The sequence below is a fragment of the Zootermopsis nevadensis genome, unplaced genomic scaffold (assembly GCF_977971745.1).
Source record: "Zootermopsis nevadensis isolate Lab colony 2312 unplaced genomic scaffold, Znev_1.0 Znev_ptg000001l, whole genome shotgun sequence".
Classification (NCBI taxonomy): domain Eukaryota; kingdom Metazoa; phylum Arthropoda; class Insecta; order Blattodea; family Termopsidae; genus Zootermopsis; species Zootermopsis nevadensis.
The window spans coordinates 4,411,560-4,426,802 of record NW_028259133.1 but is presented as its reverse complement, the minus strand read 5'-3'; the positions used below and the strand labels follow the sequence as shown (position 1 = coordinate 4,426,802).

At 40.6% G+C, this 15,243-nt stretch overlaps 1 protein-coding gene across 10 annotated transcripts in view; it reads right to left on the bottom strand.

Annotated features, from left to right (window-relative positions):
- Positions 1 to 15,243, bottom strand: part of Grip (Glutamate receptor interacting protein) — a 77,354-nt gene that overhangs the window by 24,533 nt on the left and 37,578 nt on the right. For 2 of the 10 annotated variants that reach the window (XM_087351866.1, XM_087351895.1), the window contains exons 3-6: positions 14,685 to 14,774; positions 12,559 to 12,615; positions 3,024 to 3,203; positions 2,485 to 2,694 (exon numbers count right to left, since the gene is read on the bottom strand). In XM_087351866.1, coding sequence (XP_087207992.1) covers positions 2,485 to 2,694; positions 3,024 to 3,203; positions 12,559 to 12,615; positions 14,685 to 14,774 — 537 coding nt within the window. Of the gene's footprint in view, positions 1 to 2,484; positions 2,695 to 3,023; positions 3,468 to 9,830; positions 10,315 to 12,558; positions 12,616 to 14,684; positions 14,775 to 15,243 lie in introns of those variants that run through there. The other 8 variants (XM_087351989.1, XM_087351933.1, XM_087352022.1 and 5 more) reach the window with 8 other exon arrangements.

Sequence of the window (15,243 nt, the reverse complement as noted above, 5' to 3'; positions counted from 1 at the left end):
TTATTTTTTAAAAACAAAGTTTATTGCCACTTGCTTTACGTACGAATCATAAAGTCCAAAATTTAAGTTCGTTTTACTGTACGACAGTCAAGTCAATTTGAGGAGCACGCGCTACTGGTCTGTTAAAATTCCTCACTGGTTTCGGGAAGACGATCATCAGGGACGATGGATAATTTCTGGTGCTCCATCGCTTGCGATCGTATCAGTGGTGAATCATCGTTGGTATAGTCGGTAAAGTAGTTTTTGGCCGGTGGAGAAGCTAGCGGAGCTGGCGGACGGGCCTACTCTGTGTACCTGAAGTGGCGCGGTCAGTGCATTTCTTTTGTTTGGGCTTTCAGTCCGATAAGCACAAGAGACTCGCTCCTAGCCTTCCCCTTGAAAATCCCACCGGCCAAAAACTACTGCGCCGACTATAGGACACAGTTTTTCAGAGACTCTGCATATCCTCTTGGAATATTTACCGTTGCAAACTCGTCGGACTGTTTGGTTCCAACATGGCGGTTGTCCCGCACATTATGCACACATAGCGAGACGAATGTCTTATGAACCATGGACAGAGATTCCTGACGGTGGACCTGTGGGGGTGGCCTCCACGTTAACAAGATGTAACCCCGTTAGTTTGATTTATTTCGGGAACAACAAAGGATAATATTTATCAAGAACCACCAACCACAGCATCGACCCAGAACTAGCAGCGTAACAAAACCAGGGACTTATGGTTTAAAGCCGTGTTCGAAGGGGGGGGGGGGGGGGGTAAGGTCCTTAAGTGGCCTTGAAGCTTACAAGAAAATTTGTAAATCTGGTTAATCCAAAAGAAAATTTGGTGTTACCGAGTTCGAGTACCACCTGTAGTCATCATTATGATTCTGTAGACAGCATCTCCATCTACCGGCTTGGTTACTCATTATAAAATGGCATTAATCATTTTGCTGTTAATAGTGCTGGCGCCCAGCTTACCCCAGCCTTAATCAACCACAATATTTCTTTTCATTTCATTATATCCCCTTGAACCAATTAAACCTACTACAGGATATGACCCATCAATAATAATTAATTATCACATAAGCAGCGGAATCCGGCCTATTATCGCATCAAGAGAAGTCGATGGTGCAAAACGACTACAGTTTTACCATAATAACGCGAGAGACATGACGATGAACAGTTACGACACAGTAATTTCTCTTAAAACGCGTGTTTTCATAACGCTACTGATTTTTAAGAGAATGCTGTTTCCATGACGCGGATGTAAGTTGGATATAACGCGATCGAAATAAAGAAATTCAAAGAATCAAACCATAAACGCAGGCTCCACTAAAAATTTATTGTTAATTTACAGCAAGAAACATTGGTCCTCCTGAAACATTTACCACGGTGGATTAACCTCCTTCTTGCACCCAGGCCTTCATATAAACACATTAACACTTTGTTGGACGTATACCAGAACATTTTGCCTCATACAGCCTCTCCAGGAACAAGTTACGAGGTGCGATCGGAAAGTTTCGAGACTGCGCGTATAAAAACCCGTACACTTATATCAGGTATTAAATTCATCCATCACCCTCGAAGTAATTCCCCTGGGAGTGAACACAACGATCCCAGCGCCGCTGCCAAGCCTGGAAGCATCCCTGGAAATCTTTCTTTGTCAGCCTGTCAAGCACCATCTGCGATTCTGCCTGAATCTCTTGCCAAAGACTCGCCAAAACGGCTACGGAAACCTATGAAATGCTAAAGCAAGCATTTGGGGAGTCCGCAATGGGTCGTGCACAAACTTTTGTGTGGCATTCACGTTTTAAAAATGGCCGAACCTCTGTCGATGATGACGAGCGTTCTGGACGACCATCTTCGAGCACAACGCCCGAAAATGTTACGAAGATTCGGCAGGCCATTCACGAAGATCGACGTCGTACCATCAACGACTTGTGCGACATTGTTGGGATAGGCTATGGGACCTGTCAGCTGATTCTAAAGGAAGAACTCCACATGCGACGCATCATGACAACGCGCCAGCGCACACCGCCCTCAAAGTTCGGCAGTTTTTGGCCTCAAACACCATGGCCGTCATCCCGCACCCTCCTTATTCGCCGTGTGACTTCTTCCTCTTCCCAAAGATGAAAATTCAGCTAAAGGGAAGGAGATTTGAGACGATAGAAGAGATTCAGGCAGAATCGCAGATGGTGCTTGACAGGCTGACAAAGAAAGATTTCCAGGGATGCTTCCAGGCTTGGCAGCGGCGCTGGGATCGTTGTGTTCACTCCCAGGGGAACTACTTCGAGGGTGATGGATGAATTTAATACCTGAGATAAGTGCACGGGTTTTTATACGCGCAGTCTGGAAACTTTCCGATCGCACCTCGTATTTGAACACATCCGGATGTAGCAATATTCCAGTAAGTTCCCTGTATGACTTTTCCAACCACGGGCTTTAAATAAAAGAAATTTCTGGCCACTGAACTGAATGTTTTATTACGTCCATGTTGTCACTTACGGAATTTGGGCTGGGGGGTCTCCGGTTCTAGAACTGCTTTGTCCTCGACTCCCTTCAGCAGGGTCACAATCTCGTCGTGGTTAAGGCGATTTGAGCTGATGCCATTGACGGCTACCATGCGGTCCCCTGCACACAGAGCATCGCAGCGCTGTACAACACCACTTGGACGCAAGCTGCTGATACTGGGGCACAAACCCTTGTCCCCTGCACCTGATGGAAACAAAAGCCAACCCCCAGCTGTAAAATGCTTGTACCAAATAACTTTGCTTTCCATCTGGATCGTGGTCAATGAATGGTTTTCAGGAATTTACAAGATGGCTGGCTGCCTTCTGGGTTGCAGCACCGGTGTAGTCGTGTAGAAGTTTACCAACGTTACATGAGGACCTTGCTGCCTCCATCATCAGGGTGATGAGTATCTTTCACGTTGCTCTTACCGAGTGTTGGAACAGTCTCAAATATTTCATGTGATTCAAATGATGGATGTTATAGACCTAATCCTGGAAGCAGGGTCTGCTGACAAAGTGACTTGTGGTACTTACATTTGGATAATTTCCTGGTAGACGGCTGTGTGTTTCTGGGAGGCTTGGACCTCAGTACATTGCCAGCAGCTAAGTCTTGATGAGACGAGGAAAAACCACTGTTTGGATTGTTCTTGGATCTGGCTCTGATATTCGAAAGTTTTAACGACGAAAACATGTCTGGTGCACAGTCCACGGCTTCTTGAATTTAAAACCAACAACAAAACATCTGCTCTACGTCATTTTTATTCAATATATTTTTTTATAATCTTTCGGCGATGTTTCATGTTGTGTTCAGTGAATCAAACGGAGAAAATGGTCCATTTAAATCGGATTTGACACGTATTCACAGCTGCACAGATCATGACAAACACCCGAATATATGTGCCTGTTTCTTGTACAGTAACACTCACAACATAACGAAGAAACTCCAACTATCAATAGTAATGACGATCAAAATATCTGCTAAAAGGTTAAACAAGCTGAATTATTCAAATTTTGAGCGGGATATACTTTCAATTGTGTACAATATAATTAAGTACAGGTACGACAAATAAGTAACAATTTCGATTACATAATTACAGTTTGTTAAACAAAATTTCTCAGCAGCTTCGATGACGTAACACGCAAAGGTATCTTATAATATGCCACGACACACCATGTGTGTGTATTCATGTACGAAGGACATATGCACGAGCGTACAAAAGGTAGATTCCTCCCAGCGCAAGGTCCCATATGGGGGGGGGGGAATTTCCGTCTTACCACGTAATCCGAGACCACTGATGGGTCCAATGTTCACCCTTAATCTTATTAACGCCCTTACAAGTTACCTGACTTAACAGCCACAGCCGTTCTAAAATCTATCGTTTCTAGCAATGAGGAACCCTAAGTTGGCTGGACATTGACAGAGTGTTTATTATTATTCAGTGTTCTGTCTTACGACAGGTCCATTGCTCTGCCCAAACAGAGCTCTCCAGTTTTCCCTATTCTCGGCTTCTCGTTTTAATTCCTGGGACTTCATCTTCTTTCCTTATGAGAATTCTTCTCTCTGCGATTATTTCGTACGTTGGGCTGTTTCCGAGAGGTTCAGTACACGTAGGTGTTGCCTCAATGTGAAATGGTTACGTGTTTAAAATTGTCATTTTGGGCTTTGTTCGTTACATAAATTAGAAGACAGAAAAATCACAACATCCTGAAAGCTAGATTCTACTTTCGTCTAACGTAAAAAAGTGGAAGATGACAGAAAATATTTCTGTTGAACCCCCTGGACTATTTTATTTAGTGTTCTGTCTGACGACAGGTCCATATGAACAGGATCCTTCCATCCTTTTCTCGGACTGGGACCTCTTCATATACGTTCTTGGCAGATGATCCAGAAGTGGTTTGCCATTGCCTTCTTCTGTGTGTGAATGGAGTAATTGTTGGGATGCCACGGAGGAAAACTCCGTGTTGCCTAGACCACGGCCTTGCCCAACACAAGTTATAAATTCGGGCACCCCGGAAATCGAACCCGAGACCCCAGGATTACAAGGCCAGCGTTGTAACCGCTAGACCACCTCATCTTATTATTATTTAGTGTTCTGTCTGACGACAGGTCCATATGAACAGGATCCTTCCATCCTTTTCTCGGACTGGGACCTGTTCATATACGTTCTTGGCAGAGATGATCAGAAGTTGTTTGCCATTGCCTTCTTCTGTGTGTGAATGGAGTAATTGTTGGGATGCCACGGAGGAAAACTCCGTGTTGCCTAGACCACGGCCTTGCCCAACACAAGATATTATATCTGCGAAAAACGAAAATCATACGCGGAGGACAATTCAAAAATTACATTCTTGTCTACAAGAAATAAGATCCACACTAAAATGTTGTAAACTGCTATAGATTGGACAAAAATCTGAAGAAATGTAAAAAAAAAAAAATATACACATCTAAAATCCGCTGTGTAAGACCAACTGAAGGGTCGGAAGCTAACAGATAGGAACACAAATCGATAAAGGATCGATAAAATTCGAAGAAGCCGGTACGAATCCACGAAATGTTACTTCAAAAAAAGTTTACAATGAAACGTTATGCTGTCTGACGACCTCTTCACGAATCATTAAAATCCAAATGGGAGAGATTTCCCAGCTGGGGTTGACTAATTGGATTTGTCGGTTCTTTATATTTTCTGCTTTCGTTATTAGCTTCTATATGTATAATCTTGGCCGCCTTCCACCTATGCGACGACCTTCTTCATAAGCACGCAAAGCCAACCTGGATTCTTCCATCTAGCCCATTTTAATCCGTAAGCCAAGTGGACTGCCCGTTTCTCTGACATTTACAACTGACACTGAACACGCATTCTGGACTTCATTCTATGGTTTAGTTCTTATAAACATGCTCTTAGCCACTGATGATACATCAACAGTACCCATTCAGGGTCAAATATTGTCTTATGTTCATCACTTCTTTGGAATATTATTGTTTTTTTTTATTATTAAGACTGTACCAGTCCTCTATTGACGTAAGAATAGTGGTTAGGATTAATGCATATAAAGCGGCCATTATGTGTGGGCTTTCTATAAAACTTTCAACGTAATATTAACCCCTTCCATTTCCTACAGAAATTTTACATTTCATTGCGATTTCCCGCCTTATTTTGTCAGCATTGCGCAGGCGCAGATCATCAATAACGTGACGTGGCGTTGCGCATCTGGAGTTTAGTTTGGTTCTCGTTTTACCCGTTCTTGCCCAAAGAAACACGTTTTATAGTCTCTCAACAAAATCAAATTGACTGAAGACTTACGCGAAAAAGTGGCAGGAAGTGAAAAATTACGAAAGTCTAAATGACAGAAAGGGGAAACGTGGAATGTAGCCTCGTCAGAGGACATGATTTTCCTCAGGAATTCCTTGTCTTCGTCAAGTTTCTCAAGCATGGTCACTGCATATTCCTTGCAGGCTACTCTTATCATCTGGAGTAATTTCCTGCGTCTCTTGCAACTTGTAAGCATACAAACAAAAAACGTTTTCGTAACACTCAATACACTTTCGAGTGCGGAATGTACAGTCTGAGCCTTTTCCGAGACGAATGAGGTCCGCGGTTGAAGCTCGGAAATCCTGCACATCTTATTAATGGTGCATGGTATTGAAAACGGTACTTTCAGTAGTTAACATGCAAATTCATTATCTTGTTTAACTAATTAGTACACTCCAAGGAACAAAAACGACTCTAATGTATTAATTCTTTAATTTTTGCAAATAAAATTGTTTGCCAAGTCAGATTTGACCACGGAAACTTTAAATGAGAACACCAAAAAGAAACAAATTACGAAAGATTAAAAAAATAACTGCATCAAAGGGCTATGGACGACCAAGCTAAGAACAGTTTTCACCTTCGGTTTGTCGTTACTTTGATACGAGGTGCGATCGGAAAGTTTCAAGACTGCGCGTATAAAAACCCGTACACTTATCTCAGGTATTAAATTCATCCATCACCCTCGAAGTAGTTCCCCTGGGAGTGAACACAACGATCGCAGCGCCGCTGCCAAGCCTGGAAGCATCCCTGGAAATCTTTCTTTGTCAGCCTGTCAAACACCATCTGCGATTCTGCCTGAATCTCTTCTATCGTCTCAAATCTCCTTCCCTTTAGCTGAATTTTTATCTTTGGGAAGAGGAAGAAGTCACACGGAGCTTAGAAAGGAAGTTGGGGTCGGTTCTTGCAAGATCTTTGAGCTCCTGACAAACGAGAAGTCGATTCTGCTTCTGGTCCTCAGACAGGATGCGTCGCATGTGGAGTTCTTCCTTTAGAATCAGCTGACAGGTCCCATAGCCTATCCCAACAATGCCGCACAAGTCGTTGATGGTACGACGTCGATCTTCGTGAATGGCCTGCCGAATCTTCGTAACATTTTCGGGCGTTGAGCTCGAAGATGGTCGTCCAGAACGCTCGTCATCATCGACAGAGGTTCGGCCATTTTTAAAACGTGAATGCCACACAAAAGTTTGTGCACGACCCATTGCGGACTCCCCAAATGCTTGCTTTAGCATTTCACAGCTTTCCGTAGCCGTTTTGGCGAGTCTTTGGTAAAATTTGATGCACACGACATTCCGAAATCACAGGAGGGTCGGTGTAATGCACTACCAAAACGCCCGTAACTAAGAAACAAATGCTAATTCGATGATGCCGGCTGGCACACTGATTCACTATGAATGTAGGCCGCACCCCCTAAAGGCAGAAGCTCGTACTACATCCGGTTCGCCCGCTATTGACACAGTCTTGAAACTTTCCGATCGCACCTCGTATGTATCTCTAAGGGCACATGACAATTTCTGACGCCTTTTTATCACCATCTGAAGATTGTCACCAAATAGTTTGTACGTACCCATGTGTGGTTAATACTTCGATTTTGTATGTTTATGCTGAGTTTTTTCTGAACCACACCGACGAGACACTTTGACGGAAAATGATTGATAAAATTTCAATTTCTTATTTACATAGTTCAGAATAACTTTTGGGTCGGAATCAAAATGTCAAAAAATGTCATAACTAAAATTAACGGTTTTAAACAATTTTCATCGCCAGCGAAACTTTTCTCGGTATTGTCCAAAAATTTATTAATTTTAGATATTTCAAATTTCCAACTTTTAACACGTCTTATAAATTTGTTCTAATACATTCTAAGGTATTTTTGCTCCAAAAACACGCTAATAAAATGGAGCTACTGGACGTCTTTTGTTACAAAACGGTTTTAACTCTTAATACTACGACGATCGAAACATTCGTATCAAACACACAGGTTTAAGTTATAATTACACAATGTTTTAATTCTCTAACAATACACAACTAAACGCATAGTCCAGAATTCTAAAATATATCCTTAAAAGACTAACTAACTAACTAGATGGCTTACCGAACCCGAAGGTTCATCACCGAATTAACCAATGCCCTCCACTGGACCCTGTCATGGGCCAACAAAATCCAGTCTCCTTCAACTCCTATCTCCCACAGATCTCGCCTGAGATTATCCTTCCATCTACGTCTAGGTCTCCCCAGCGGTCTCTTCCCTTCAGGTTTCCCAACCAATACCCGGTGCACACCTCTTGTTCCATCCATGCGCGCTACATGCCCAGCCCATCTCATTCTTCTCGACTTAATCACCCTGACAATACTGGGGGAGGAGTACAGATTTTTAAGCTCGCCATTGTGCAGTTTTCTCCACGCCCCATCGTCTTCCCTCTTAGGCCCAAATATCCTTCTCAACACCCGATTCTCAAACACTTGCAATCTGTGTTCCTCCCTCTGAGTGAGAGACCATGTTTCGCACCCATACAAAACAACAGGTAAGATTATTGTTTTGAATACTTTAATTTTCAGGTTCTTAGAAATCAGACGGGAAGACAAAATATTTTGAACTGAGAAGTAGCAAGCATTTCCAGAATTTAATCTCCTCCTAACTTCCTCATGAGTGTCATTTTGATTTGTTATTGTTGTTCCCAAATATTTGGACTACAATATTTTAATCCACAACGACTTTCAACTTCTGGAATACAGAAACGAACAACACAGGCATGTAGCATATACACGTGAAACCAACACTTTAAGAACACGGTGGTTTTACTCTGACACGCCTGAAAAGTAACCCTCAACGCTCTAAAAATTCCTTTACTACGGTAACACGCCCAGAAACACAAACTTGATTTCAGAATAAATAATGCATGAGTATTACTATGATTATCATTAAAAATTGTGGTTGAGGTGAATAAATAGGCCTATATTACAAAATTAACGCAACGGAGCTTAAAATAGTAACGCTGATGTAAATCCTGTGCAAAAACGAGGATTAAGTTTCTTTCCTGTCCACTAACAAGCGAAAATAATGACACGAACATTTCCCAACACACGACAGTCGAAGCAAGGACATTACTTAAAGACGCAAAGGATTTATAATTGGTATTACGAATAGGTGAAAGAAACTGGAATCTGTACTAACAATAGTTGTAAACAATACACTTCTACCGAATGTTTATAAAATGCACTGTTCCCAATCCTCACAATTCGTTCTCTAAAAATAAATTCACTTACTGACAAGTGGGCATCAGGCAAACCTGTGCGTGCGTGCGTGTGTGTGTGTGTAAGAAAAGAGAGAGAGAGAATGCTTTTGAAATAACTCACAAAAGTCTATGTAAACATGAATCCTTAGATGCTTCGTCTGAGTTATGTTCAATTTTATTTCGGTACGAGGAGGATAGAAAAGTGTAAACACGTTTACAATACATTTGTCGTTGCTTTGTGTACAGAACACGTCCCCAAGGCGAAGCAAAGTACTTCAGAAACACTGTATATATGCGCATTACAAATACATGCGTATTTTTCAAGTGATTTAGTTCAAACACTATCTTTCATGGGTCCTGGCAACTTTAATTACACAATTTGGTGAGCTGTAGGCCACATAATAAATAAAAACATCGAATATAAAGTAAATTAGCATCAATATAGTTAATTAGAGGTATGAAACATTAAATATATTCTCATGTATCACTTCAAATGTACCTGATAAAAATTACGTATTTAAATTCTAAAGGAACAACGAAGCTTACGTGTAACGCTATACACCTGAAATTTTTATGGACGTCGTCCTAGTATTATTCTTAACTGGCGTTTTATTTTGTTTTCATAAAACACGTGGTTTTGTAACGTCGAGAAATACGCTAAAAATACTTTCAGTTTAAACTAGAATGAAGGAGGGAATAAAAATAGATTTAAAAAATAATAACAACTTCCTTCACTCGTTGCTGCTTCAAGAAACAAACCGCATAAACCCATCTGACCACAAGAAATTAAGACTCACTCAACGAGAAACTTCAACTGAGGCACTTTAAAACGATGCACAAACGAAAATATGGTAGGTTTCAGGCAACACAATCTGTAAAAAAAAAAGCTTTACTCTTCATCCAACTTCATTTACCAGTCACTAAAAATGACGAAGTAGTTACTTCTCTCAGAGCGAAAATTCGCCATTCTGATAAAAACCGAACCTTGAACAGAACAATGCTACAGGTAATAAGAATAAGTACATTTCCATCGCATGCCACGTGTTACACTCGATATAGAACATGCGGAACTGCCACGAATACACCACGTATCAGTTTATTATTTACGTAAACACAAGGCGAATCTCGCAAGAAAATATACACACATTTCACTTCACCATCTTCATAAACGCGATATTAGTTGTAGATCACGCCACCCTAATTATAAAGCGCAAGCAGGCGGGTTGTGTGAAACGTAAATTTTCCGTACGTTTTCGTCTGCCAAGTTACAGACACGAGTAAACCCAGAGAGAGAGAGAGACGCCGGTGGCTGTGCTTGGAACTAGACGGGAGAAGCATACGGACTCCAACCTAGGTTTAATTTTGGAACAACCTTTTTTTTCCAAATCGTACACTCTCACAAATATAGTCTGTGCTCCACTCACAGTTCACTTCGCAAAAAAGAAATGGCAACATTCAAACTGTAAGGAAATATGACCACGATTTCAGTTCGCAACGAAATCAATCATTGTTACCAACTTTCTAGTTCGTGGAATCAACTGTTAATGACGTTCAGTGTTGCACACGTCATACCAGAAGACGCAGACGTGGAGGTACAGGACGTTTCAAAATGAACAGAAAACTGTTAATGACTTGATTTCAAAATCATACACGTAACAAAGGTCTCGTTAGTAGAGACTAGACTAGGTATAATAAATGTTGAGCAAAGTAATGTTCACTTTAAACTGTGTCTGAAATTACGAGCATTTTTATTTAATTATCTTAACTCTTCCAGCAAATGATCTGTAGCATTCGGTTGTGAACACGCCCTAATATTGAACAAATTTCAGAAGAACATAAGCAAAATCACTGGTCATTAAAATGTACAAACATGTAACGTTATTTATTCTATCACTTTTCTTGTCTTCAAACGCATTTATAAGAAACCAAAAGTTACTTTCATAATTTAGCTAACGAGTTCAAGTTATAATCATGATTCTGATCAATAAATTCGTAAATTAAAAAATTATAGCTATATTTGTGGGTTTTTTTTTATTTTAGTGTTCTGTCTGACGACAGGTCCATATGAACAGGATCCTTCCATCCTTTTCTCGGACTGGGACCTGTTCATATACGTTCTTGGCAGATGATCCAGAAGTGGTTTGCCATTGCCTTCTTCTGTGTGTGAATGGAGTAATTGTTGGGATGCCACGGAGGAAAACTGTTGCCTAGACAACGGCCTTGCCCAACACAAGTTATAAATTCGGGCACTGCCGGGAATCGAACCCGAGACCCCAGGATTACAAGTCCAGCGTTCTAACCGCTAGACCACCTCATCTTATTATTATTTATTGTTCTGTCTGACGACAGGTCCATATGAACAGGATCCTTCCATCCTTTTCTCGGACTGGGACCTGTTCATATACGTTCTTGGCAGATGATCCAGAAGTGGTTTGCCATTGCCTTCTTCTGTGTGTGAATGGAGTAATTGTTGGGATGCCTAGACCATGGCCTTGCCCAACACAAGTTATAAATTCGGGCACCGCCGGGAATCGAACCCGAGACCCCAGGATTACAAGGCCAGCGTTCTAACCGCTAGAGAGAATAATTCAAGTTCGGATAAAATCATACAAGGACCTCTAAAATGTATCTGGTGTATATTCCGGAGCATAAGGAAAATAAGATGTCAACAAATGAAATTACTCAAATCAGATTTAATAAAAATAGTAAGAATTAATAGATGCATACGAAATTTTGGAAAATAAGTGAGTGACAAGAATGGTAAAAAATTAACAGACACTGCGTTTTATAAACAATGGTTCGAAAATAAATACGTAACAAATTTGTATGAAATGAAGGCGCAACAACCTAGAAGACCTTAAACCAAAATGTCGTCCGTAAATCCTCAACATCCATAATTCCTACAGCCTCAATATCCAATGGCTACATATTTTCCATCTATTGTGCCTTATAATTCCCGACGGAGACGTGAATAAGGCACGAGATTCCCATTTAAAAATAATAAGAACCTCGGTACCACGACAACTTCGACGACTATTAATGTTAAATTCTTCATTCAAAAGCACTTTCCCCTTCACTAAGGCACAACATACTTGTACGTTTTGATTAATTTCGGACACATTCTTCTGTTCAAAAAATCAATTTAAATCGACATTAATATATTATTATTTCCTGAAGAAGTATCGTACAGGCCTAGAGCGAATAATGGCTATCAGATTAACTGTATATAGATCAACAACCATAAATAGTTTATTACACTGGACGTCGGTTTGTCTGAAAGAATTCCACTTATTGGACAATAAACAGCGCTTCAAACCTGTTCACACGTTTCCTTCCGAGGCATCTGAAGAATCCCTCAAGTTGCGCAGAACAAAGTAGTCCGCTAGGAAATAATGCTAACGTCTACGACTTTTTTAAGTCCTGTAAAAAGGAACGTGAAACTGGGATTTATGGTCCTAATCGTGAGTCCAGGGGGGTCGCTTGATTTTGTCTTCAATGACTTTATCGTATTATTCTGTTACTCACCAGATATACCAAGGGTAGAGCCATCCTTTTTGACTGAGACACCAAACAACTCTTCCGCTGAAATAGGAGAAAAAAAAATCTGGATTGAGACATAAGGTGATGAAGTTGGTGGTTCTTGAATTTTTTTAATAGTTGGTTCGAAGAAGTAAGGGCAATGATTATATTCCTAGGTCTATGGATTATCATTTTCCGATCACTTTGAATCAATTATGTTAACTTAGGGCGTATCACCACCATTTTATGTAGTAAACCCAAAATAACGTCATTATCACCACCTCCATATTGAATTTCTATGATGAAAATTATTTATGAAAGCGACGAACAACTTTACTTCGATACATCTATCGATATTATATTTGGCTAGAACATAAGCTGCTCTGTAGGCCAAGATCTCATTGCAGACAAACGTTTCAACCTACTTTTCCTATTTAAATGTTGTAAAACAAATAAAGCTTGTACAGTAAATCCACTCAAGTTGTACACCCCTATATATTGGACATTTTAAAATTGAACTGACAAATATCCTATAATTTTACATGTCCGCAATAACCTATATCTTGGACACCCCTTTTCTTGTTGGATACGTTCTTGGATCTAGCTTTAATGCTTTTCGGGGAATTGAATTTCTGACTGATGAATGCCTTCTATCTGAAGGATTAGCTTATGGACATTGAACCTACCATTGGAATGCAATAAAAGTGTTTAGTTATTCTTTTGTTGAACCCTTCACTGGGCTACAGTATTGCAGAATATACAGTTTTAACTCCATCAGCACTGCGCTTGCATTCGAGTTCAGACTGTGTTAACAGAAATGGGGTTTTTCTTTTCGCCGAACAGCAGACAACTCAATCACCAATCCTCGTCATTCAACCCACACGCGCTCGTGCGCACGCGCGAGGGAATAACGAGAATCCAACTCGGCGCTCGGAAAACTACTCCGACGCTGTGCTGTTAAGTCTAGAACCAGCGAGTGGATAAATATTACAGCTGGCCATGACAAAATCACAGATTTATCAGTATGTAGTAAACAGTACTGTAAACTTACTTTATTCTTTAAAAAAACATCTGATTCATGATTACGCCCTCTGACAGTTGTCAAAAACCAAAGATAACAGTCCCATATTTGTAATAATTCAGTTGGTATCCCTGTGAGTTTCGGAGTTAACGGTGAGTTAAAAGAATCGACGAAAAGTTTATATAATGAAGTTAATGAGTTGCACGAAGTACCAGTTTCTTTAATAAATAATTAAGGCAAAGATTTCCGTCTTCTGGGTTGTTTGGGCCGTGTAGTATGGTAGATGTTTACCATACTACACGGCGCAACAACCCAGAAGACGGAAATCTTCATACTCACCGCTGTGAAAACCTAAAATCATACAATTAAGGCGAAGTTTCCAGCGTGTTGAAGAATTCTGATCAAGTGTTTACGGCTCTCGATGAGGTGTTAATGTCGACTGTGGTATTCAGAGTCGTGACTCTTTGGAGTAAAATAACGCCTTCCCTCTCTGCCTTGGATACAATCCACTTTTTTAAGCCGTGAGGAACTAGCATCTTTTTGGTTTATGTATAAATTATAATATTATTCATCGACTAAAGTAGAATAATCTAGGAACAAAATTTCAACGAACCATTAAATTTGACTGCTCGGAGCGTTATACATGAATACAGTTCAGAACTTCTTGGGTAGAATCACGCATATGAGCCCTGACCCAGAAATTGTGCTACGTTCCAGTCATAATTAGACTCAGACCCAATGATTTTCACTGATTTCATTACTTCTTAATTAAATACAAATTCATTCAAAATGCACATATAGCTGTTAATTAAACCAAAATGTCCTCCGTCATTTTACGGAAACAAATAATAATTGCCACCCCCACCCCCCCAACTTGCATGAAAACATTTCTTTCGATAGATAAAGAAGTCACATGACAAACTGTAACACTCAGAATGTTTCGTAATGTTATGTCACCTTTCAGGGAAAGTGCAAATTATTCATGATTTGAAATTAAAGTTATCATTTCAAAAAACTAAGTGGACCGGAAATTATTGACCAAACGAGTTGTAACATGAGTAGCAATGCGCGCACTGAAGTAAGGATAACAGCTGAAAGAGTCGTAACTTACCGCTCTGAGATCGACTCCCAAGCCCACTTTGTTGTCCAGAATCAACCGACGTAGTTGGGCTTGAAGAGACGCGTTTGCCGACATCTGAAACTGAAGAAACAGTACTCCGTAAGTTTTCGTGAGTCCATGTTAGGGTGTTCTCTGTGCGAATAAAATGCTTTGATTAACAGTAACACAAAATATAATCATACCTGGAACACTTCAACATCTTATTATTATTTAGTGTTCTGTCTGACGACAGGTCCATATGAACAGGATCCTTCCATCCTTTTCTCGGACTGGGACCTGTTCATATACGTTCTTGGCAGATGATCCAGAAGTGGTTTGCCATTGCCTTCTTCTGTGTGAGTGTGAATGGAGTAATTGTTGGGATGCCACGGAGAAACCGGGGAAGCCCCCGGAGGAAAACTCCGTGTTGCCTAGACCACGGCCTTGCCCAACACAAGTTATAAATTCGGGCACCGCCGGGAATCGAACCCGAGACCCCAGGATTACAAGGCCAGCGTTCTAACCGCTAGACCACCTCATCTTATTATTATTTAGTGTTCTGTCTGACGAC